Source organism: Brassica napus, chromosome C9 (assembly GCF_020379485.1).
Source record: "Brassica napus cultivar Da-Ae chromosome C9, Da-Ae, whole genome shotgun sequence".
Classification (NCBI taxonomy): domain Eukaryota; kingdom Viridiplantae; phylum Streptophyta; class Magnoliopsida; order Brassicales; family Brassicaceae; genus Brassica; species Brassica napus.
Genome location: NC_063452.1, coordinates 8,721,531 through 8,746,730, shown reverse-complemented (window position 1 = coordinate 8,746,730; position 25,200 = coordinate 8,721,531). Strand labels below are relative to the sequence as shown.

At 37.7% G+C, this 25,200-nt stretch overlaps 3 protein-coding genes and 1 non-coding gene across 6 annotated transcripts; 2 read left to right on the top strand and 2 right to left on the bottom strand.

Moving 5' to 3' along the window:
• The first annotated feature begins 1,060 nt into the window (after positions 1-1,060).
• On the top strand, positions 1,061-3,225 carry LOC106356224 (purple acid phosphatase 5). Its single transcript, XM_013796015.3, has 7 exons — positions 1,061-1,276; positions 1,357-1,566; positions 1,653-1,764; positions 1,848-2,074; positions 2,166-2,304; positions 2,388-2,730; positions 2,822-3,225. Exons 1-7 carry the CDS (start codon positions 1,112-1,114, stop codon positions 3,027-3,029), a joined length of 1,404 nt encoding a protein of 467 aa, XP_013651469.1. The 5' UTR covers positions 1,061-1,111; the 3' UTR covers positions 3,030-3,225.
• A 1,118-nt stretch (positions 3,226-4,343) lies between these two features.
• LOC106357825 (transmembrane and coiled-coil domain-containing protein 4) lies at positions 4,344-8,298 on the bottom strand. 2 transcript variants are annotated; one of them, XM_013797526.3, is made up of 15 exons: positions 7,931-8,298; positions 7,769-7,850; positions 6,729-7,199; positions 6,456-6,624; positions 6,207-6,359; positions 5,991-6,088; positions 5,776-5,867; positions 5,635-5,705; positions 5,431-5,566; positions 5,273-5,332; positions 5,073-5,155; positions 4,932-5,008; positions 4,781-4,851; positions 4,638-4,695; positions 4,344-4,514 (listed from the first exon to the last, which is right to left on the bottom strand). In XM_013797526.3, exons 1-15 carry the CDS (start codon positions 8,158-8,160, stop codon positions 4,401-4,403), a joined length of 1,965 nt encoding a protein of 654 aa, XP_013652980.1. In that variant the 5' UTR covers positions 8,161-8,298; the 3' UTR covers positions 4,344-4,400. The 2 variants fall into 2 exon arrangements, with proteins under 2 accessions (XP_013652980.1, XP_013652981.1); XM_013797527.3 differs by having other exon boundaries at positions 7,769-7,840; positions 7,931-8,265.
• Positions 8,299-8,366: 68 nt separating this feature from the next.
• LOC106366420 (zinc finger CCCH domain-containing protein 44-like) lies at positions 8,367-11,435 on the bottom strand. Of its 2 annotated transcripts, none has more exons than XM_022692398.2 (4): positions 10,999-11,435; positions 10,833-10,912; positions 10,550-10,737; positions 8,367-10,480 (listed from the first exon to the last, which is right to left on the bottom strand). In XM_022692398.2, the coding sequence occupies exons 1-4, from the start codon at positions 11,313-11,315 to the stop codon at positions 8,705-8,707; spliced, it is 2,361 nt and encodes a 786-aa protein (XP_022548119.2). In that variant the 5' UTR covers positions 11,316-11,435; the 3' UTR covers positions 8,367-8,704. The 2 variants fall into 2 exon arrangements, with proteins under 2 accessions (XP_022548119.2, XP_048624821.1); XM_048768864.1 differs by having other exon boundaries at positions 8,367-10,474; positions 10,999-11,428.
• A 9,151-nt stretch (positions 11,436-20,586) lies between these two features.
• Positions 20,587-20,693, top strand: LOC125593584. Its single transcript, XR_007329487.1, has one exon. It is a non-coding gene; the product is annotated as a small nucleolar RNA R71 (small nucleolar RNA).
• The last annotated feature ends 4,507 nt before the right edge of the window (positions 20,694-25,200 follow it).

Below are 25,200 nucleotides of genomic sequence, written 5' to 3'. Positions count from 1 at the left end.
GGTTTCCCTCGAGATGCATATTTTCAAAGCGAACCTTGGTGCTTTAGGTTTGACCTCGCTTGATTGTTGTTTCGGGCTCAACGTTGATACGTTAAAGCTTGGTCGATTTAGCTAACAAATCTCGAAAATCTTGATATTAGGTCAATATCGGTTTTGATAAATTCTACTTGACGTTATTGTCACGAAATGAGGGATCGACTACGTCCGAGAACTAAATCTGGACTTCGGATTAGTAGCTTATGTTGTAAACTCATATATCATTATTAAAGTAAAATTCTGTATAAATATTTATTTTGGCAAGACTGTTGAAATATATTACTAACTAAGAAATCATATATCAAAGTTAAAGTGTATACAAATAAAAATAAACTAAATATAATTAGAAACATTTTTACATCAACTTTTATAACATATTATATATATATATATATATATATATTCATTTATCAAAATTAGTTTTAAGTGTACATTAACAAATACAAAACAATAGTAATACTAATCAAATAAAAATTTTGTTGATATTTAACTGATTAAAATTTTATTTAAAATTATCAGTTCATTTAGTTAATTAAAATTTTCATTTTTACTAATTGAAAGTATTTTAAATAAAACAAAATATCCTAATTTATTATAATTTATATATTTCATATATAATATTTTAAATTAGGGTATAAGAGAGATATTATAGATAAATAATCATTAAATAAAATAAAAATATTTTATATAATTTAGATTGTTAAACAAAATAAAATAAAAACAATACATTTATTGTTTTATTTTTTTCCATCCGATATGATGGAGGTAAAATATGTCAAAATGTAAACTGAGATTTTCTTTTAAAATAAAATAATATCATATTTAATTAAAAATATTTTTATATCTTCACAAGATTTGGAGATATACATAATATTTTATTTATTATCATAAATTTATATTTTTAACTCATTTTTCGTTGGAACAAAATCTTCTTCTTTTTTGAATAAGGAACAAAATCTTTTAAGAAGCATTTACATAGAATATACTCCAGTTAAGTCTAATATATATCGATCACATCATAACAAACATTTACAGAGTACAAAATACTAGCAATTTTGCAATAAAAATATTCAGCATGGGATTTCGTTTAGCTCTCGTTTGCTCAGCCATCGTGTTGCTAAGCATCTCCGGCTTAAGCCATGCCGGAGTCACCAGTAGCTACACCAGAGTAGCTGAACCTTCTGAAGAGATGCCACTTGAAACCTTCCCTCCTCCTGCCGGCTTAAACGCTCCAGAACAAGTACTTTCAAATTTATCTATATTGAATCAACTTCTACTTTTATTACTTAATACTTACGAAAACTCTTTCTCCTTTCTCAGGTTCATATAACGCAGGGAGATCACAACGGTCGAGGTATGATAATCTCGTGGGTGACGCCGATAAACGATGATGGTTCTAACTTCGTTAAATACTGGATCACGGATAGTGATGAGAGTACAAAGGAGAGCGCTGAAGCATCAACGTCGTCCTACACATACTACGACTACACCTCTGGTTTTCTTCATCACGCCACTATTAAAGGGCTTAAGGTTTAAATTTTTTTCAGTGTAATATGTCTATTTAAATAGGGTTCTTGAATAAATGAACCTTTGTATTCTTTATTCCTTGTGTGCAGTATGATACTAAGTATTTCTACGAGCTCGGAACCGGTCGTTCCAGTAGACGTTTCTCCTTCACAACTCCTCCAAAAGCCGGTCCAGATGTTCCCTATACATTTGGCGTCATTGGTAATCCACAGATTCACTTTTTTTAAACGAATTTTAGGGTTTTGGATATAATTTCTAAACTATAAGCTAATTTATTTTTATAGGTGATCTAGGGCAAACCTATGCCTCTAACCAGACATTGTATCACTATATGTCGAACCCTAAAGGCCAAGCGGTGCTTTTTGTCGGAGACTTGTCGTACGCAGATGACCACCCGAACCACGACCAAAGAAAATGGGATTCTTATGGCCGATTCGTGGAACCAAGTGCTGCGTATCAGCCTTGGATATGGGCTGCAGGGAACCACGAAATAGATTTTGCACCATCAATAGTAAGATCTGATATATATATATATTTATATTTTTTTTTCCATAGGAAATACAATCTTAGTTTTTATTGTTAAACCATTTAATGTTTTTCAGGGCGAGACTCAGGCTTTCAAGCCGTACAAAAACCGTTACCACGTTCCCTATAGAGCCTCGAAGAGTACTTCTCCACTTTGGTACTCAATAAAACGAGCCTCAGCTTACATCATCGTACTCTCCTCGTACTCAGCTTTTGGTAACAATCGACGATTCTCACACTACACTATTCCAATTTTTACTATTTACCACCTAATTTTCTAATGTGATACGGTACCACAGACAAGTATACACCACAAAACTCGTGGCTCGAGAGTGAGCTCAAGAAAGTAAACAGAGAAGAAACTCCGTGGTTGATTGTTCTTGTTCACTCGCCGTGGTACAACAGCAACGGTTATCACTATATGGAAGGTGAAAGCATGAGAGTCACGTTCGAGCCATGGTTCGTCGAAAACAAGGTTGATATTGTCTTTGCCGGTCATGTTCATGCGTACGAGCGATCAGAGCGTGTCTCCAATATCAAGTACAATATCACTGATGGTTTGAGTTCTCCGGTTAAAGATCCATCTGCTCCGATTTATATCACCATTGGGGATGGAGGCAACATAGAAGGAATCGCTAACGAGTAATAAAAAGAAACCATAATATATAGCATTCAATTTAAGCTTCTTTTTTCTTTTGTCCTCTTTGATCAAAGATGTTTGTTTTTCATGCAGATACACGTACCCGCAACCGAGTTACTCAGCTTATAGGGAAGCTAGTTTCGGACACGCTCTCCTAGAGATTAAGAACAGGACACACGCCCTTTACACTTGGCATAGGAACCAAGATGACGAGCCAGTTATAGCCGACTCTCTGTGGGTGAAGAATAGACACTTCTTGCCGGAGGAGGAGGAGACACTTTCCGGCGACTCGAGTGCCTGATTTGCTTTTGTTTTTTCTAGTTTTAATTTTCTTTTTTGTTAGGATTTTTTTTTTCTCTTTTTAGAAAAAATAACGTTAGACAGTGTTCTTTGAACTTTGTTATGTTTTGTTAGTTTTGTAAGTTTTATCTACTAGCTGTGTTATTATTTTATTCTAGAAATGATAATAATTCCAACACGTACAATACTTTATGTGCATATCCTTTTGACAAAACCTTAACGACATACAATATAAAACAAAATAATAACAAATCAACCTAATTGATAATCAATTACCAAAATTTAAACAGGAGATTCAGTATATTCCAATTAATATATACCAAAATATTGTTAAGAATTTGTTTTGAGATTCAACTAAAATCAAATTGATGATATATATAAGATGCAATGATGTAACTTTTTTGTTTTTTATATAAATAATATTTTGTTGGTTTTATATGTTAACTAGGTGTTTTACCCGGATATAAATCTATTTGTGTATGGATCACATCACACACAAGTAAAATTAATAAGTAAAATTAATTCATGTGTATTCAACCTCAAGTAGTAGATGATACCTTTCTTATCATAGGCACTCAGTTTTGGAAACGACGATCTATCTAATTATGTAATATATGTAGTAAATAATTTTTTCCGCATATTCAGGTAAAATATTTGAATTGTAAGAAAAGAATGAAGAGGAACGCTACATTCCCTAACGTTCCTCAAAAATATTACCATTCATGAGAAATATTTTTTTCTCTTCATTCTTTTTTTTTGTAGAGAATTATAATGCAAATTTATTTCTTGTTAATTTTGATAAGGAACCTCATTCCTCATCATTCCCAAAATTTTATTTCTATTCTTTTTTTTTCTAATCATTCCTAATGTTTTTCGATGGTTACTGGTCACAGTCACGCCCCTGGTTAATGTATAAAACTAACAAAATCTTATTTATATAAAAACAAAAAAAACTACATCATTGCGTCTTATATTTATATGGAAAGTTATTTTTGGTCCAAAATCTTAACAATATTTTGGTCCAAAATCTTAACAATATTTTGGTCCACACACGAATAGACCACACCGCACACACACCGTGTGGAAACTTAAGAGGCAAGATAAATATGTATTTTACCGTCTACTCACGCAAAAGCAGTCACCGACAGTGGATGGAAGGTTCTTGAAGAAGGCCTGAGTGTGCATGTGGTTAATAGAGAATATCTGGCAATTAATGTTGTAACTCCTTATAGTTAGTTATCAACCATGTTAAAAACTATATGGCTTATTGCCATAGCGGTTGCATTTGATTTGATGTTAGTAGTGAAAATAACTATAAAAAATAAATAAATGAATAATAAATAAATGAATCATGAACAATGTTGGGTTTTAGTTAGAGAGTGTTTCGAAAAACAGGGTAAGAGTTGTCGAGTTCGAGTCTTTCAAGGATTTGCTGAGTTTTCCATAAGTAAGAGGAGTGACCTTCCACCATATCAGTTACATCCACCTGCAAAGTTAAGGGTATTAGATAGGTAACAATGAAGGTGATGGTGATGAATCTGATATTTATATCATTCAAATTAACATGAACTGAAAATATATAAACAAAAGGAGAGAGAATGAGATGTACATCCTCGATCCCTGGGATACAGACCGGCTGGATTCCAGCTAATCCTTGAGCCAGGAGACTGCGAAAATTAAGAAAGGAAAACAAAAATTGGATTTTCAGGTGAAATTGAAGAACAAAGTTTACAAAGGAAGGAAGATAAGTACCTTGCACGGAAAGCAACCCCGAGTGTCCAATCATTTGTGGCGTAAACGTTGATGAATCTTCCGGCCACCATCTAAGGTAACCGAACAAAAGACACAGTAAAGACAGAAACACAACGTATTTGTTTGCTAGAATGCGAAGATCTAGTATTACCTTTCTTACGTCTCGCCAGTTCTCGTTATTGATTGATATTGGGGCTCCAAGAAGAACAACTCTTTCCACAATCTCAGCTGTCGTGAAAAATGTGTCATGACAGGACTAGTAAAGAAACAGAGATATGCGAGAGAGATATACCGTTTTTCTCTGTCTCGGTCAGAGCCTGGAGGCACTTGAAGACGACACGCGCACCAAGCGAGAAACCCACGAGAGTCACTGGTCTGATATCCTCACAAATATTCCAAAGCAAAAACAAAAAATATTCAACCCAGTGACGTTTTTAATTGTATAACTCTGATGTATTTTATCCAAATAATTGTTTGTCTGAAACTTTATACCTATTTCCTTGTAACCCTTTTCGAAGCGCTTCAGCAAGAAGTCTTCCTGCTTTGTCTGACCTGAAACAGGATAAATACGATGATGATAGTTATTAGTTGCAGTAATGGTTTTTGTATCATACTTTGCATTTCCATGCACTATATATATATTTTATTACCTGTCAATGGCGATACTCCATTTACTATCTATGAAATCAGCAGCTACTAAGATTGTTGCCGGCCATGCCATTGCTGCTAGAAGCGAGCTTAGTACTGTATACATTGCACCTTGTCTCATCAACTCCATAGCAACTCCTGCAACAATTTCATGTCGCTGTTACCATTTATTCCCAGGGGAATAACAAAAAGTTATATAATATTACTTGAAGTAAGCCAATCCTGAATTGCAGTGCTCACTGCAATAATATTCTTGGATTCCCATATCACTGTGTACCTAACAATCAATTACGAGTTAGTAGGACGAGCCACAAAAATGTACACATGAAGTCAACAACTCATGTTACCTTTCCAAGTTGCTAGTTAAACCTTCCCAGGGCTTTACAAAGTCTTCTTCCTTAAACACAAAGCCAGCAACTAAGATCTCCACTGCTAATCGCTAATTACATCCGGATAGTGCCAAGCAAAGAGATTTCAACATGAAACAGAGACTATAAATGATTAGTCCCAACTCAAAACTATCGTTGCAGTGATCTAGTAGCAGAAGGAAATCGAAACTCACTCCTTGATTATGATTTTCTCCAATAGCTTTAAACTCAAACTCTTCAATTTCCCCAGTTCGCCTCGCCATCTTAGTCCCAGCAAGCCCAGCTCCAGCAGCTGATCATGAACACATTCAGATGCAAAGCTTAAGATAAATCTGGTACATGATCACCACTTTTATCCATTGTCTTCTTTGAGTAAGCCAGAAAAAACTGTGGTATAGTCTTTACTTTACCTCCAAAGGATGCTGCAACAGCAACAGAACCAGTAACAGTTCCAGCAGCACTAGCAGCTGCAGCAAACCCACTGGCTCCAATTACAGGAACCAGAGTGCCTAGTGTTGGTGCTAATGCACCAAACCCTGCAGCTATTGCTGGAGCGGCCAATCCTGTTTCATAAAATATGTAAACCAAACTCTAAATCCTAACTCTTAACAGTTTCCAAAAACGTGGGAATGGATATTAACAGTTAGAAGACAACGTACCACCAGTGATAGCCATCAGAGTACCCCCTGTTAACGCAGCCGCTCCAACAATGCCTCCACGCTTCCATTTATCCCATTCACTCTCTGGAGACAAAGACTCTTCTTCTTCCTTATCGCCTGACTTCTGCAATGCCATGGCAGAACATGCAGCCATTGTCTCAACTCCTTCCTATAAATTACCATAATATGAAAATAGTTTTTAGCATAAGAAAATAAGGGAATCCATGATTGGAAGCTTAATATGAAACTTGAAAGGGTTTAATGCAAGCAAACCATTTGGATCCACTGAATATCAAGCCAAGTTGCAAGTAAGCGCAGAGCAACATGGTGACGCGCATCATAGCCTTTCCTACTCCGTGTACATTCTTCCTTATCCTCATGTTTATCTGCCAAGCAAGCAGAGAGTAGCTCGTAAAGAACGCTTATCTTCCTCTCATGGCTAAGCAATGCTGCTTCCTCAACAGGCTTCCCATCTTCAACAATGTCAGGATTGTGGCCACTATCTTTAGCTATATCCTCCCTGTGACTCTCTGTTTCCTTATCTGCAGCACCAGACTGAGCCTCGGGAAGGGAATACTTCTCACGGCATTCGTTTTCGTATTCCAAATGTTTCTCCTTCTTAGCTTCCAAAGATACAGAACCTTGCTGAATACCTTGAACCATAGCTTCAGCAGCTTTAGCTAAAGCGGTCTCTTTCTCCACCATATCACCAGAACCGTCATTATCCGAGAGTAGCTTGATGAGCTACAAAGTTTTAACACACAAAAAAGAAGAAGACCTCAACAACTAGCCCTGGGCATAGAAAAACAAATTGAAACCGAACCAGTGTATCTCTAAAACTGAAAAACCAAAACCAAAGAAGAACCGAATGAACATCTAAATATCTACAATACATTTTATATATTTAATCTCTTAATTATATTTAGTTTTAAGATAATCAAATACTCTAAAAATATTATTTATAAATAGAATTACCAAAACACGAACTACCCGAATACTTTTTTATCAAAAAAGTATAACATTCTTTGAATTATCCGATATTTTCATCCGTAAAACTCCGTAGTATCCAACATTTTTATACAAATTATCTGGAAAACGGAAGCGAACCGAAACTAAACCAAATTGACCCGAAATTTTCTGGAAATAGCGTTCCTAAGTTTGTTACCTAAACCAAAAAACAAACCAAATTTTATAAATATCCGAACGGTTTACGTAGAACCTAAGGAGACCAAAAACTAAAACAACTGAGCCGGAACTAAACCGAAATCCTAACGTCTAGTGTGATCGAAAGACACGGGGGAAATTGGTCATACCGCACCGATGTGAGGCTTAGCCGGAGAAGAAGCAGCAATTTCCTCGATGCCATGCCAAGCTGAGGAATCAATCTGAAGACATCTGAAAGAGATGGTTTCGTCCTGATCATATATACACAGAGAAAAAATGACTAAAAACGGTGTCGTTTCGGAGGGAATCACCTGAAAACGGGTCGGAGCAAGCCAGAAACTTGGTGGACCCATAGATCCTCGTCCTGGGAGATTGAATCACCGCCGCTGGTTAAGCCATGCTCAGAATCTCCGTTATCTCTGCCGTGATCAGTGACGAGTGGCTTTGTCTGGCTGATCTGCGCTTGGTTGAGTGCGATCGCGAGCAATGCGCTTGCCGCGTATCTCTGCGACGGCGTTAAATTCGACGAAGCTTCCACCATCAAATCAGATAAATGTAATTTTCAATCGGAAAAATACAATCAACAAAAAGTTTCTAAATACGTGAAAGATCAATCGAAGAGAGCGAGCGAGTTCCTCTTGTTCAGTTGTTCTTTCCACTTGTCAGATACAAAAGAAACAAAAACGACGCCGTGTGATCAAGCAAATATGCTCACGTCTCAGAAACAAATAAACAGATATGTGAAGCTTTTATGAAACGTTACACTTATCATATACTACAATGGTTTGATTACATCCACTGACAACAAATATCTTCCATCTTAATACTTACCCTAAGTACACAAACAATGTAAGAAATACACAAGACAGGAGGACAACGTGGAAAACCAAAATTATCAGGAAGAAACATTTGACCATATCTTCTTCATATGCACCACTCTTCTTCTTTTTTTTCTGATGTGTAAGATTCCCTCACTTATTAATGTTCTGTCATAATCCTGCAAAAAAAGAGAGACAAGAGGGCACTGTCCACCATCCATCAGATGATCTATGCTAACCTGTGCCCTGGTTATGATACATGATCCGCTAAAAGTCCACGGGGTTGTTAGTTCGTAAATGCATTTGCAAATCGTTTGTTGAGCTCATGGAGTCACCTTTGCTTACATCAAGCGCTGGGCTATGCCCTTCAACAGGACTGAAGCTATCATTAATGGAATGGCGGGTTAACTCTCCAGGACCACGGTATGTGGAAGTAGGAGAAGGAAGACGCTTTTGGGACTCCATGGCTTCAACTTCCGCCAAAAGATCTGAGACTGACTCGTCACACTCGTCAGGTCCAGTCACAATGGGTTGCCACTCCGTGGTATCAGACGCAAAGTTGAATTTAAAGGTCGGACTAAAGAGATCTAGAAAGTCGATTTCTTGATTGTCTGTGAAAGACACCAAACCTGGGTTCGAATCCCACACATTTGAAGCACTGCTTGGAGTAGCAGCACTCCAGTTTTGCCCACATGACTGAACTGTAGCCGTAACCTGTTTCTCACCCGAACCGCTAAGGCCAGTATCGTTTTGATTGCAAGCTTTCTTTACTGTGTTCCCATCTGCCTCTGTATGACCAACATTCCATCTTTCCTGTTGCGGTGGCGGAGTACAGTTTGAGTTTGAGTTTCCTGGAAATGTAGACAGCGAAAGCGAACAGCTTATAGGGCTTTGTCCAGGCAAAGGACTGTCAATTTTCAATTTGTTACCCACAGCCTCCCTTTCATTAGAATGAGTGAAATCCAAAGGGGTCTGGCTAAAAAGGTTTTCGCTTCTGTTGCTCGCGTCGGAGCCCCTTGTGATGACACTGTTACTGCTAGAAATGACACTCTGGTCGGTGGACACCGAGTTGGGGCTAAAGTCAAGTACTCTACTCTCTAGTTTAGCAACAGCCACACTCCTGTTTTCAACGTTAGCTATAGTAGCTGTCTCTTCCTGCTTCGGGATAGAATGATTCTGAAGCAACCCTGTTTTATGGAACTGCCCATTTAATGCGTCGGTCAAAAGTATGGACCTGTTCTTCTGTTCACCCAACCTCCATATTCTCAGCTCAGGCGGGAAGTGGCCACTCGAACTCCATTGCCGCAGGTTCATTAACGAAAACGGTCCATGAATCTTCCCATCTGGATCTCCATATAACCATATCATATTCAAATCCAACTCATCGATTGGCTTATTGTACAGAGCGGCACGTGTTTCGGCACTGGAAGGTCTCTGTGACTCTCCTTCTTGATGTTGTTCAGAGGCATTCAACCTATCATCGACCTGGAAGGACATAGTTTCAGTATCTGTAACCGGAGACCTTTCTTGATTGAGGAAGTGAGAATCAAGAATCTTCAACATTTCCAAGTGATCCACTCGCTCCTTCCCAAACAATCTCATAAGCCTAGGGTCACACACTATTTCCGAATCCTGAGAAGCGTTCTGTATACTATTCCGTCTCACATACTCTAGCACGAGAGTTTGGACATCGTACTTCGACAAGACGGAAACATCACCGTTTTTCATATACCTAACAAAGTCCAAGAGCTCATCTGTTGCCCAAGCAGCAGCAGTACCAGTCAACGGTGCAAGTCTATCACCCAGACAACTGTTCGAATCCAATTTACCCGCTTCCATTTTCCTTAGCTTAGCAAGACTTAACTTGATAACCCCATCATCATTTTCCTGAAGCTGACTAGTAGTCCTTCTCTTAGACGGTTTCCATGGATTTTTCGCTTTGGTAAGATCATCTAACGACAAAGATAGCTTCTCTTTAAGAGAGACCCAGTAGATCTTAAAAAGATACTCCCAGCTGCCTTGATCGTCAAAGTCGACCTGAACCTGGACAAAATGTACATGTTAAACACATTGCAGAAGAAAAGCAAGACAAAGTCTCAGGTTCACTCGTACCTTATCTTTGTTAGCTTCGGGCGCATTCTCAATAAGCATGATAGTCTTCATGCAGATCCCACAGAAGCCTTTGTTCTCCCGTACAAGTACATACTCTGAGCTTCTAACGCATCTCTTGCACACAGAATAAGGACAAGTATAGCACATGTAGAAAGAATCCTTCTGACAAGCCGTACATATATGCCAACCTGAAAATCACACCACCAACAATCGTCATTTTAAAGCTCCAAAAATGACTCAAAATGTTCATCTTGAAGAAGCTAAAAAAAAAAAATGCTCTTACCACAGTTCCATTTAGATCTTGATCTGAAGAATGCTTCGGTACGCTTAACACAAGCTGGGTGATACACCTTTGGACATCCTCTGCCACATATTAAAGAAAAGTTCCCCAATTTCAATTTTTTGGAAAGCAACGAATCTACTAAGAAGTAGCTTGAACCTCAACTCACCTACGATCGCAGAGAACAAGACTACCTCCATCGAAGCACACGAAACAAACATCTTCGTCTTCTCTCCTCTTACTCGACACGGGAGAAGCTTTCCCCAGCGTTCTCGGCGGGCGTCCGCGTCTAGGCCGACTCTTCTTCACGCAGCTCGAGTCCTCTTCTTCTTCCAGCTTCACATCCACATCCATGGAGCCACCACCACAATCGTGAGCTTCGATAGGCGGAGAAGATTCGTAATCGCCAGCCAATTTCACATCGGCGGCGCATCGATCGACGACTCTCATGAGATCGATCTCCGGCATCGATTCCGTTAAGCTCATCCAAGATCGGGAGGCGGGGGTGGAGAGTAAAGCGTAGTAACCCTAGGGGAGGAAGATTTGGGAATTGGAGAAAGAGAGGAGGTGGTGGCGTGTAGGGAAAGGAGACCATGTGATAAAATGGGAACAAAGGCAGTGAGAGAAACTGTCAGATGTGACAACGCTGTCTCCTCTTTTTGACTTCCTAGAGAGAGAGAGCGAATAAAAAAAAAACAAGCTTTTTTTTAAAAAAAAATTACGGCTGTCAAAAATGTATGTATAGTTGACCAAAGAGTTAATATTTTATAAATATTTATAAAAGTATTAACTAATAAATAAATAAAAAATCGCGAAATGAATATATATCCTACTATATAAAAGGGACTAAATTCAAGGCTTTTGAGACTATCCACCTCAGCCAAAATATTCTCATCCAAAAAGAATTAAAAATAAATGTCATTTAGAAGATAATTAACTAATATAAAACTTTTGATATTTCTAAAAATTTCAAATTTGTAACTGCTAATTTATTAATAGAATCATATATCTATATTGAATTATGTTCTATTTTTAATCGTTACTTTAAGAGTAAATAAATTATTAATTTATAATATATATATAGTTTATAACTTTATATTGTAGTTATAAATAAAGAGAAAATAACCGGGAAAGGTGAAGAAGCTCATATAAAATTATGTAATTAAAATGGTAAAATTGTGAATATGATGAAGTGAATCTAAGAAAATTTGTTGTACAAATTATGGTGCTTTCTTCGTCCACTATAATGATTTAAAATAATATATATTCATATAAATAAGTCAATATTTGTTGTTTTTTTTTGTAAGATATTAAGATTATCATTTTCTGAAAGGTTACACTGATCCAAAGAGATTAGTTTGTGGAGCTAACCAAACGAGGATTATAGTGTTTACTTTGGAAAAAGTAATAGGTTGAACGATAGATGGCGTGCGTGTTTTTTCACATGGAAATCTGCACATATATTAAAATTGTAAGATTTGAATCATAGAGAAAATATAGTGTATATGACTGAAGTTGATTCATTCCGAAACTAAAGATGGCTAAAATTCTTCTTTGTCAAAATGCATAGATGTGAATCTTATATGAATAGAGTTCTCAATTGCTTATAGCAGTGTAATAAATTCTGTGTGTAAAAGAAAAAAAATATTATATAAGTGAAAACAAAAATTATGATTTTTTTCTTGTGCCTATAGGCTCTTCGCAATTTGAAGAAGAAAGAACATATTGTGTGAAAATCTTTGGCTCGGTCAAATTTTATCGAGTTGTTTATAAAACTGTTGTTATATGATTCATGTAAATTTTCAGTGTTGATTTAAAAGCCCAAGAAAACCCATCTACACTGACTTTTTGATTTTTTTCTGTGATTTAAATTTAAAAAAGATAAAACTTTCGATAAGTTATGTAAACCCAGAACAAGTATTTAACTTTAGAAAGCATTTACATGTTTCAAACTTATAATATATACATATATAATGTTTAAAATTATGTATATAAAACATGTATGAAATGTGCTTAAATATGTTTCTCTTCTTTAATGTGTTAATTGTACTATATATAACATTATTTTAAAATTTCAAAAAGTTTATGTCACATACAAAAACCATCAATAAAAAATATAATTCTCCATCTACAACCAGAAAAAAGAAAAACTATAAACATATAAATTTAAATTAAGAAAAACTAACATTGGAAAAATAAAAAATTAATGTAAAAGAAACAAACCGACAAATAATATTATAAATAAAATAAATTTATAAGACACAATCCGCGCGAAGCGCGGAAAAAATCTCTTGTATATATATAAACACATTTATCAAAATGTGATACAAGTATCTAATTATGGTGATGGAATCTGATAAAGAAATATTTTTTAGAACGTAAATTTTCAATTACTGTGGTGTTTATTAAAATAGATAAAATTGTTCTTCTACAAGAATATAGTTATTTTAAAATTTTGTAATAAAACATTTTAGTTGGTAAAAGAGCTTCTCATGTGGCTGTTTCCACGTGGGCAAAGTTGACGGTAATGGGAGCCACGCGCATCTACTACCTACCATAACTAAATAAAAAATATTTAGTGGTAGGCTTCGTGTTTTATTAAATTTTTATTTTTTTGTTTAAAACAAATAAAGAAGTGGACCAAAGTGAAAATGAAATTGAACTACTTTTTCGTGTGTGTTTCATACTTTCATGTCGTGGTTGTACTCGTAGTTTCCTCATGTGGGTCTTTCTCCATCTGTGCCTACTAACCATTCATCTATCTTTAATTTTCCTTCGATATCTTTTTTCTCTAAAAGAAAAATCAAATAGTGTGTTGATGCTCTTTGCTTCTTTTTCTTATAATAGTGGGAGTTATATATCAAACTATATGTGTAGTTTTAATAACCAAAAATATCTTGCTCCACTAGGAACAAAACGACACTTGCAAAAGATGAGTGTTAAAAGAAACTCTAGGAAGTGATAGAAGATAGACCTAATTAGTTTTAATGCTTTCTGGTCTCCATGCTAGGGTAAGCTCTTTATTTTCTTTATACTAGAAGGTTAGCTTTAATTTGTATTCGCATAAGACTCTTTTTCTGAAAGAAATTTCGCATATAAGACAACGTAATCAATGATATAAAGATCAGAAGTAGGTATAACAACCTATGAGAAACGTATAAATTGTATTATTAATATGATGATGACTACAATATCTATTTACACAAGAGTAACGAGAATCGAATACTGATGAGAAGATTAATAGCTGATACTAATTCTTGACATATCGATATGACATGAGCTATCTCGCTAGAATGTCATTGTTTAAATGTATTTAGCTGATACTAATTCTTGACATATCGTTATTGTTTTCAACGACGTCCACCTCTGCTAGCACCGGAGTGGGTTTGCCAGACCCTCCGTCATCGCAGCTTGAGAAAACCTTTGGGTTTGACTTCGGCAAATCATATCCGTATGGCCTTCTCCTTGATTCTATCGGTTTACCAAGGATGAGGAAGTGTGTGAATTAAGAACTAAAATGTTGAAATGTGTTGTAACCTGTAGTTTGACTTCGGCAAATCATATCCGTATGGCCTTCTCCTTGATTCTATCGGTTTACCAAGGATGAGGAAGTGTGTGAATTAGGAACTAAAATGTTGAAATGTGTTGTAACCTGTAGTTTAAAGGTTTGTTCTTAGAACAATCTTTGGAACTTTGTTGATTCTATGGGTTTTTTAAACTTTTTTTTGGCTCTTAGAATCAGAATTGCTCTTGAGCAAATGATATTTCAATTTTCAAGTTACTTGTAATCAAACTTTCAATACCGATGTTAATGATATTTACACTTTTAGCAAAAAAAAATGTATTTATCAAATGTAAATAGGCTCACATTTGTAACGTGAACAAACAGTTTTGACTTCGAATGATAGAAACCAAAGGGATAGCTCAACAATGCCGTGGTTCCTAAGGCAAAACTTAGAAAATAAGCCATGTATCACAATTATTATAAAACTGTGAAATGCTATGATAAAATTTATACAAGTCATACTGTTAATAAATAATTGTGAATAAATTTAAACATATAAATGGAAAAGCTGAAGAAATTTTGAAATTAATAATCATTTTCATTCCTTTACTTTTTGTTGGGGAAAAAACGAGCGTTTACAAGTTTTGGGGAAAGGAAACTGATCATTCGTGCAACAAATTCAACGGTCTTTTCTTTTTTATAGTAAGACATAATTACTTATTTATTATTCATCCGACATGGATTGACAAGAACCCACTCTATATACGAAGTGTATTATATACAGAACAATGATGTACTGTATCATTCTGATAGTTTATTAGATTATTTATTGTATGTTATACTAAGTGATTTGTTTGATTTGTTGTATAGCTTTTTTTTGGGATGAGCATTTATATATCCCATCGGATTCATTTAATCTATCCGGATCTAGATTTCGGATTTTTAGAGTTAGAAATTTAAACCGTATTCGGATATTTACAAATTTTGGTTTGGATTTTGTTCAAATCATTGTGGGATTCGGTTCGGATTCGGTTCGGATACCCATTTTAATTATGTTTTTTTAACAAAAATTCAAATATACTTAAATCCCAAAATAAAATAATATAAAACATAAAAAATTGAATAATGTAAGACTAAATATTTAAATTTACATAAAAATTGGTTCAATTTAAATATTTGGATGGAGAACAAATATATATTTTCAGTATTTTGAATATTTTATGTTATTTTAGGATATTTACTTGTGACTATGTTGGTAATTTTTAGATATTTTTATATTTTTGAATATCTAATAGATATAAATTTTAAAATAATTAACATATTTAAATATATAATTGTGATTTAGATATTTTTGATATTCAAAATATTTTAGTTTGGATCAGATTCGGGTCTTGTTATCAGGATATTAAACTTTTAGATTCACCTGAGTATTTAATCCGTTTTATTTTGTGTTTAGTATTACTTTCAAATCTAGTTCAGTTCGGTTCTTTGATGTTAGGAGTTTTCAAGGCTCCTAAGACAAATGTTGTAGTATAAAAGATTGTCGAACCAGTTCTGAGGGATATCAAACCACTGAGAATGCAAGTACTCACTTAATCTAAGTGCAACCAATGATTTAGATGGGTTTTAAGCTATGACTAAAACTAGAAAGCAATAACAGAATGATACTTTCTTGACTAAGGGAAAAGAGAACTCATGGGCATAGGGATTAGACCTTGGGTGATCAAGTATCGAACTAAGGATGGCAAATGATCAATCAAACTATCAACCTTAACCCTAGACACAATTCTAAGCAAGCTCTATGTCTAGATGAATGTTCATTTGCTAACATATCTCAAACATCAAATGTCTTTGGTTGAATAATATGAAAGCAATCATTACTAACAAGTCTATTAGCTATCTTAGCATCTTTAACAACAAATGTTTTTGGCAAAGTATACTAAAAGCCTAGGAGAGTTGTCTCAGGCATTTCATCAAACACCTTTTGGGTGGGAAATGTCTATTGATCAACTTTTGAGTGGCCAACTCAGAAGATGCATTATCAATACTCTACTAGCAAGGAACAAGAATGATCTACACTAAAACATCCTAGAACTAACCTAATCACCATTGATCTCCCTAACCCATGAATTCAAAAGGTGATTACTCACTAATCTCCATGATTCCTCTTAAACCCATATTGGATTTCAGATTAATCATGTAGAGAAATCGATAAGAAATCAACAATAACACAAGAACATAACAATCAAAATCCAAGAGATGAACTTTTCAAGAGAGTTTTTGTGTATTTCTCAATAGATCAAAAGATAATCTGCCTGGTGGCTACCAAAGATGTTTAAAACATAGGTTTTTGAAATTTAAAACGTCCAAAATAAATTGCAAAAAGGTCCTTGAGAAATCATGATTTTCGGCAGCAAAATAACGCGGAGCGACTTGCAGGTGTCGCTCCGGAAAGTCGCTCCAGGGCCGATTTTTGGTGTCTCCGGGCGAGAGGTCCCGAGCGACTTTGGTGTGTCGCTCCAACGGGTCGCTCTGGATCGGGAGCGACCTTGGTAGGTCGCTCTGAGAGGTCGCTCCAGGGTCATCTAAGACTGTTCGGAGTAACGAGAACGCGAGCGACTTCATGGCGTCGCTTTAGGAAGGTCGCTCTGAGAAGTGGGACACAACGACTTCGTGATGTCGCTCCGGGAGGTCGCTCCCATGCTCGGTTCGTCCAATGGTCACCTTTTCACCTCTTTTGAGCTTCAAATGCACTCGAATGTCTCCAATAACCTCATGTGGTACTCTAGTACCTAATAGAGACTCATGTATGCAAAAAATGCAACCTAAACATGGCTAAATCCTAGTCTATATGATCAAAATGCACATGGACGAATGGATAAGATAATGGAAATATGCAAGATATCAACTCCCCCAAACTTGTTCTTTTACTTGTCCACAAGTGAACTTTCTAGAACTCATAGGGAGAGATGTTTGAAGGTGAGAGCTCATAGCCAAAAGAAACACACAAAGCACTCAAATCAACATCTAAATTCAGCATTAGTATACCCTCTCTTATTATACTCTAGCTTCTCTAGGCCTATTCAACTCTTTTCATCCCTACACTCATCATCATGCATTCACACATGCAAATCAGCCAACTCTCAAGTTCATTAAGCATAGCATCAAGTGAATTCTTGCAAATGGTCAATTGGTCCAAATCATTTGGTTGAGTAAGGGAAAGCTTTTATTCAAGTGGGTTAAGAGGTTCAAAATCCATGATCTTTTAAAGTGGTTTACTCTCAAAACAAGTAGCCTTGACATTGCACATAATATATCTAAGAAAGGGATCAACTCATGCATACAATGCTCAATCTCCATTGTTCTACCCTTTTCCCAATCATACAATTACACAATCATTCCCAAATGTCAAACCCAACTCACATCTCTCACCAAAAGATCCTAAAAACTTTAACTCCTTCTCTTTGAAATCTACAAGGGATTTTCCACAACCTCAAAACATTACTTAGCTCCTAACAATTTTGCTAGCCCCCTTTTTCTTTCTTTTTCTTTTCTTTTTATATTTTTTTTTATTTTTTTTTTTTTTTTTTTTTTTAGATGGGGGCCAAGACTTTTCATAACTTGAGCTAGAGGTTTTTCTACTTATCCCAATAAGACAATTCACGTAAACACAAAGAGTCACTTCTTTTCCTTTTTCATTGCTCCCAAATCATAATCACAACTCTCACCCCCCCCCCCACCTATAGCTAGACAATAGAGTACCCAATCTAGCAAGAATGAAGATCAAGCATTGTCGTTCCCGATACTCTCAACATTATGCACATGTAAGACTTTCCGAAGAAGGCCTCACTCATCAAACAATGAAAGCTTAAAAGAAGGGAAATGTTTTGGGAGTGGTCCACCACTAGAGTTTGTCAAAATAAGATTGGCATAAAGGATGTGACAACTCAAGTGTGTATAACCATGACTCAGTACACAAGGGACCATGAGCAAGAAGTATTAAGTTCGTTCAGTTCAAATAAGGTTGTAGTTGGCTTCAAAGACTGAGTTTCAGCAATCAACAAGTTTCAGGAAGAGTCTTCAAGGCTCGAAGCATACAAGTGTTTTCGAGAGGTGCATAAGCTATTCAGGTGCAAAGTAATGTTCTTTACAAGGCATTTCAAATCATTGCTCCCGATGCAAGTAAATGCAACCTATATGCTCTAGACTCTCCTAGAAATGCCAATGATGCAAACTAAATGATATATATATTTTTTATGCAAATATATATGTATAATGCAATGCATGAGACTCAAAATCATCAAAGCAAACGTGATCAAATACTTGGTACCTCCCCCAAACTTAAATGACACAGTCTCTGTGTTGTCAAGGAGAAAGAGATACCCAAAAAGAGAAAACTAATATGGAAAAACGAAATGGTATATACAAGGGAAAGTAGTGGGTTACCTTCTATGGAGAATGAGTAGAGGGAGATGCTCCCTCCTCGTCGTCCTCAGGTGGTAACTCTTCAAGGTGCTCATCAGTAAGAGTGCCCATCTCTTCAATGTAGAAGGCTTGCCCGAACACAGTTGGTTTCTTCATTTTCTCCTTGATGTCAAAGTGGAGAACATGCCCTTTACCCAAATGGAGATCAATCGTGCCCTCTTTCACCTTAACAATTGCTCCTGCTGTAGCTAAAAATGGCCTTCCAAGAATCAATGGGTCGTGAGCCTCCTCACCCATCTCAAGCACCACAAAATCTGTAGGTATCTCATACCTTCCAATCTTCACAGGTAGGTCCTCTAAGATGCCCACAGGGTACTTCACTGAACGATCAGCTAACACCAGAGAGAGTTTACACTTCTTGTACTGAGTGAATCCAAGCTTCTTTGCAACAGACCAAGGCATCACGCTGACACTAGCTCCCAAATCGCAGAGACATTTCTCAAATACCATAGGTCCAAGAGCACAAGGTAGTGTGAAGCATCCTGGATCCTCTAACTTCTCTGGAACATCAAGCCTCTGGATGATGGCACTGCACTCATGGGTAAGAATCATCATGCTTTCCATTTCCTTCTTCTTTGCAGCTACAACATCTTTCAGGAACTTGTTGTATTGAGGAATCAACATGAAAGCATCGATGATGGGCATTGCAACCTGAGCTTCACTCATTTGCTTGTCAAACAAAGCCTTGTACTTCTCTAGCAGCTGCCTCTTGAATCTACCAGGGAATGGTAGTTTGGGTTCATAGGGAGGAGGAACAAAAGAATTCTCACTTGCTGGAGCAAGAACTTCACCATCCTTCACTGTTTTCTTTCTTCCCCAACCTTTCCTTTACCCTTGGCTTCCACAATCTTCTCCAAGATTTCATCATTGATTTTCTCATCAACAATCACCACTTCATCATCTAAGTTGATGGCCACCTCCTCACCTAGTTTCTCAGCATCCCTGGTGAGGGTTGTAGGAGGTAACTGCTTACCACTCCTAAGGGTGATAGCTTTGGCCTCCTTGGGGTTTTGGTCAGATTTTCCAGGTAGAGATCCTTGTTGGCGAGTCTGGTGAGTGTTCATGGAAGCAAACTGATTCTCTAAATTCTTGACTGTAGAAGCAAGATGTGAGAACTTGTTGTTGAGCTCATTGTAGCTCCCATCAATCTTGGAATGAAGGTTTTTCAACTCATAACCAACATGCTTCTCACTTCTAGTCTGAGACTCCAAGATTTGTTTCAGCAGGGTGTCAGTGCTGCTCTCTTGAGGAGCAGAGGAACCAGAAGAGGGGTTTTGCTGAGGTTGATAGCTGCCTTGATGGTTGTTTCGAGGCGGATAACCACTCTATTGGTTGTTGGGATAGGATTTCTGTTGGTAGTTGTTGTACTGAAAGTTGGGCTCTTTTTTGTACCAGCTACCATTGTTGTTGATGAAACACAGCTCTTCCTGACCTTCCAAACCCTCAACCTCATGGACAACAGGTGCTGTATCTTGGCTTGGGTTACCAACAAAGTGCAGCTGCTCTTGTGTGGCTTTATCAGCAAGGAGGATGTCTATCTTATCCTGTAGAGCTTTCAACTCCTTCCTCGTCTGCTTATCATCTGTTCGACTGCTTCTGTCGTGGTCTCCACTGTAGACTGCATCACTCTTTACCATGTTGTCAACCAGCTCCTCTGCATCTTCCTCAGTTCTCCCCAAGAAGAACCCATTGCTAGTTGTATCCAGTCTGGCCATGTACTTAGGAAGAGCACCACGGTAGAATGTGCTCAGCAAGCTCTCCTTAGAGAAACCATGGTGTGGGCATTGAGCTTGGTAGCCCTTGAATATCTCCCAGGCTTCACTGAATCCTTCCAAGTTCTTCTGTTGGAAACTGGAAATCTCATTTCTCAGCTTAGCAGTTCTTGAGGATGAGAAGAATTTCTCCAAGAATGCTCTCTTGAACTCATCCCAAGTAGTGATAGAGTCGCTGGGTAGAGACTTCTCCCACTGACGTGCCTTATCCCCCAAAGAGAAAGGGAATAACTTCAGCTTCAAGGCATCCTCAGACACACCATTGGTTTTTGACAACCCACAGTAGCTGTCGAACCTATCCAAGTGATCAAATGGGTCCTCTAGAGCCAAGCCATGATACTTGTTGTTCTCGATCACGTTGAGGAGTCCTGACTTGACCTCAAAGTTGTTGGCTGCCACAGCGGGTGCTCGGATTCCCAGTCTATGACCATGAATGTTGGGCCGGTCATAAGCACCAATGGGTCGAGCTGCCCGTGGTTGGTGTTCTGCCCCTTGCGGTGGATCTGCCATATCAATATCCAAGTGTGCTTGGTGTTCTTCTTCTCTTGTAGCTCTAGCACACTCCCTCTTTAAAGCTCTGATGTCTGCTACTATTGGAACTAGGTTTGATGGACCCCTGCTCCTCAAGTTCATACACCTGAAACTTAAATGTAGGTGAAGAGGAAGAATCAGTAACAAAACAAAATAAAAATGACTTAGTCTCAAGCAAGTGACTAAATCTCAATGTTTAAATCTGCTCAGAATTTGGCAACGGCGCCAATTTGATGTTAGGAGTTTTCAAGGCTCCTAAGACAAATGTTGTAGTATAAAAGATTGTCGAACCAGTTCTGAGGGATATCAAAGCACTGAGAATGCAAGTACTCACTTAATCTAAGTGCAACCAATGATTTAGATGGGTTTTAAGCTATGACTAAAACTAGAAAGCAATAACAGAATTATACTTTCTTGACTAAGGGAAAAGAGAACTCATAGGCATAGGGATTAGACCTTGGGTGATCAAGTATCGAACTAAGGATGGCAAATGATCAATCAAACTATCAACCTTAAGCCTAGACACAATTCTAAGCAAGCTCTATGTCTAGATGAATGCTCATTTGCTAACATATCTCAAACCACTACAAGAAAACATCACCTTAACGAGGGCGGTTTTCCTCGTTATTTCGTCGTAAAAGAGGCTTTACGAAGAAATAGCGAGGAAGCGCGTTTGCTCGTTACTCGTCCGTCGTAACACATATTTCCTCGCTAATTCGTCGTAACTTAGAGAGGAATATATTTCGTCTTAAAGACGTAGTAGGGCGATTCGTCGTAAAGACCACGTCAATATTCCACGCAAAGACGTCGCTACAATTCCTCGTAAATACCTCGAAATGAGTTCCTCGTAACCTACACGTAAATACCTTGAAAGAGTTTCCTCGCAAAATACACGTAACAACCACGAAACGATTTCCTCGTAAAATACTCGTAAACTTTTCCTCGTTATTTCCTCGCAAATGTTTCCTCGTAAAATAGTCGTTAATTGTTTCTCGTCATTTCCTCGTAAGGTTTCCACGTAAAGAGGTCGTACATTAGCTACGAATTTACTTCGTTTTTATTATTTTTACAGAATTTAAAAATATAATTAAAAAATAATTAAAATTATTTAATTTAATAATAAATTAAAATTTAAAATAAAAATAAATCAAAATGAAAATATTTTATATATAAATAAGTTTTGAATTTATATAATACAACAACCAAAAAAAAAAACTAAGGGTCGTTCATCGCCCGGTAGAATTCATCACTCCTCCTCGTAACATCCGCCTCGTTATGTACGTCGGATGACTCGCCTTGAATGGGATGTTGTTGTCGCATGTTCCTCAACATGGACTCCCATTCCGGATTTGTGGCCGTAATAACGTCCAAGAAACCCTCGACTCCACCCATACGAGATTTTGTCGCGGTCAACTCGTTACGCAGCTGAGCGGACTCTCTACGCAGCTCAGTGACTTCATCATCCCGTCGCTGACCATAAGACGATGTCGCTCTCGGAACATCGTTGACGGAACCAATACCCAACGTCCGTCCCTTTTTTTTAGGGAAAACCTTAAAAACAAAAAATAAATATTGTAAGTAAAAATTTAAAGTTAAATTAAATGAATAATAAAAAATTAATTTTTTTGAAAATTTACCTCCTCGTAAATCTTATCCACGTCAAGTGTGGATAAGGTGACGGGTAATCCGTCGGTAGACTGCTGGGTCAGCTGAGTCTGGCGGTCTTCAACCCGAGCAACTACGTCGTTGTAGATTTGCTCGGACTTGCCATCTACAAATACGTCCGCCTTGTTCTTGTGGGTCCTCTCGTAAAGTTCCATAAGAGAAGGGAGATGTCCCGTCTCTTTGGCCTAAAAAACAGTTAAGAAAGTTAGAATAAATTAATATATATATTAAAAAAATTATATAATAAAATATTTAATTACCATTTCCAAACGGACACCGGCGTGGGGTTTTTGGCCCGTAGTGTGAAGCATCGGCCCGTTCCCGTGCTCATCGACCGTGTTACGGGAGTTAGAGCAAGCCTGGGCGATTCTAATGGAATCAGGAAGGTGAAGGACCCTAAGATCGGCTCACTCGAATGGATCAGATTTGGATATGAACTCCGGATGGAGAACTGAATGGATTGAAGGGTCGCACGAAGGTTGCGGAAAGGCCTTCGATATTCCCGACTCCAAATGGTGCTTGATATGACTCACAAGACCACCAAGTGAAGGATCTCTCGTCGTTGCTTGATATGACTCACAAGACCAACGATTTGAGGAAGTGTTTACTTGGATATGACTCACCAAGAAACTAAGAACAAGTTCTAAACGAAGAACAAAGAGTTTTAACTCAAAAGCTTTAGACAAAATCGATTTCTGATTTATTAAAATGAAAGAGTTTCATACTTATAGAGTTTTGTAGATCTAGGAATTAAATAGAAAACTAGATCTAGATCTAGATCTAGTCAATACACGGAAATAAAGAGATAAGCTAGTCAAAGTGACCGTTCGGCTTCTGTCCAGATGCATCCGAACCGGCTAAGTCCAAAGCAGTAAGGATCAGCACATAGGCGGGACGATCAGCAAGGGCCGCGGGACGTTCTGATCGGACAAGTTGTGTTCCAACAAAGCCCAAGTCTTCTGATAGCTTAAGGATCCTTGCCTTAGAGAAATTTCCAAAGGAAAAGTCCATGATCGGATCGAACAAGGTAGAGAGATCATCACCACGGTCGTTGGTACATGCGGTACGAGCCAATCGAGCCAAAAGAGAGAAGTCTCGATCATTTTGTGAAACCTCATGATCCAAGTCAAGTCTGACATGATCTTTCTCAAGTCTGGCATGATCTTTCTCAAGTCTGGCATGATCTTTCTCAAGTCTGGCATGATCAAGGTCAAGTCTGGCATGATCCATGTCAAGTCTGGCTCGGCTGTTGGCTTTGGCTTGTCGAGATGGCTGGGAAGGTCGCGTACTGGTTCGGTCCGTTTGGTCTTCAGGACGTGGACTTGGTCGAAGCTTCATTCCGGATGTAAGTGGATCGAGACGGTACACGGCCCGATTGGTCTGTCTGATCTGATCGGAAGGATGAACCTCAACTGGGACGTCTGGAGCGTTCTGATCAGTCTGGTCCATGGACTGGGGCACATCAGAAGGCGCCAATAACGGATGAGGCCATCCCACACATCCGTGGTGAGCTCAGCGGGTTTGCCACGCTCATACCCCTTCACGATCCAGTCACCCTTCCAGTTGGAGACCGTGTCCAACAAGCGAACTTTCGCCTTCGCGTTAAACTTCTTCCTCACCCTCTCAGTGATCCTCAAGGCCCAAGTATATTTTTGCTGTTGGAAAAATAAATTAACAATTAGTTTTTTAGAAAGTATATATATAAATCATGAAAAAATTAAAGTATATATAATTAATTAATAGAAACTTACAGCGTAAATTTTGAACCACGTCTTTCTGACGTAGTGAGGCGTCTTACTCCAGTTTGGATGTGGCATGGAGAAGTAACCCTTGATCGTGTCGGTTACGTCCGATGCAAGACATCCGTCAACCCCCCACCTGGAAAATACAAATTTAAAATATAAATTATTTTTTAATGTTATAAAAGAAATTTAAACGAATTAAAAAAAATTAATGCAACATACCACAAAGTTCCGTCCGGTCGGTCTGGGTTGATGACTGGTAAACCTTCTCTGTCTGGCAGACTGAGAATGTCCTCTACAGTGTACTGCGAGTAAGGAGCACTCGGAGGCACCATCAAATCAGGATGAATATCGGCGGCCATCGGAGGTGCCATCGGAGGAGGCACAGGAGGAGGCATCGGAGGAGGCACATGAGGAGCCGATGGTGCAGTAGAAGAAGTAGACCCAGAGACTCTCTGAGTGTACTGAGTCTCGGGGACAGTCTCCTGGCCCGAAGAACTGGGAGCGGAAGAAGAGGCCGGGTCTAAACGACTACCCGGCTCACCGAAGATCTCTCTGTAATGGGCAGTAAGTCTTCCTTTTCGAACCTAGAAAAAAATGAAATTTTTAAAATTAACATCAACAATAAATTTCCCAACATTATCCACATAATCAACACTAAACAACATAAA

Bases quoted from the DNA above. Each gene is read 5' to 3' on its own strand.
- LOC106356224 (XM_013796015.3), top strand. From the start codon at position 1,112: ATGGGATTTCGTTTAGCTCTCGTTTGCTCAGCCATCGTGTTGCTAAGC. The intron at 1,277-1,356 runs GTACTTTCAAAT...CTCCTTTCTCAG, and splicing joins GCTTAAACGCTCCAGAACAA to GTTCATATAACGCAGGGAGA. The intron at 2,305-2,387 runs GTAACAATCGAC...ACGGTACCACAG, and splicing joins CTCCTCGTACTCAGCTTTTG to ACAAGTATACACCACAAAAC.
- LOC106357825 (XM_013797526.3), bottom strand. From the start codon at position 8,160: ATGGTGGAAGCTTCGTCGAATTTAACGCCGTCGCAGAGATACGCGGCA. The intron at 5,156-5,272 runs GTATAAAGTTTC...TGAGGATATCAG, and splicing joins AAAGGGTTACAAGGAAATAG to ACCAGTGACTCTCGTGGGTT. The intron at 4,852-4,931 runs GTAATACTAGAT...CGGTTACCTTAG, and splicing joins ACTGGCGAGACGTAAGAAAG to ATGGTGGCCGGAAGATTCAT.
- LOC106366420 (XM_022692398.2), bottom strand. From the start codon at position 11,315: ATGAGCTTAACGGAATCGATGCCGGAGATCGATCTCATGAGAGTCGTC. The intron at 10,738-10,832 runs GTAAGAGCATTT...TGTGATTTTCAG, and splicing joins AAGATCTAAATGGAACTGTG to GTTGGCATATATGTACGGCT. The intron at 10,481-10,549 runs GTACGAGTGAAC...CATTTTGTCCAG, and splicing joins CCGAAGCTAACAAAGATAAG to GTTCAGGTCGACTTTGACGA.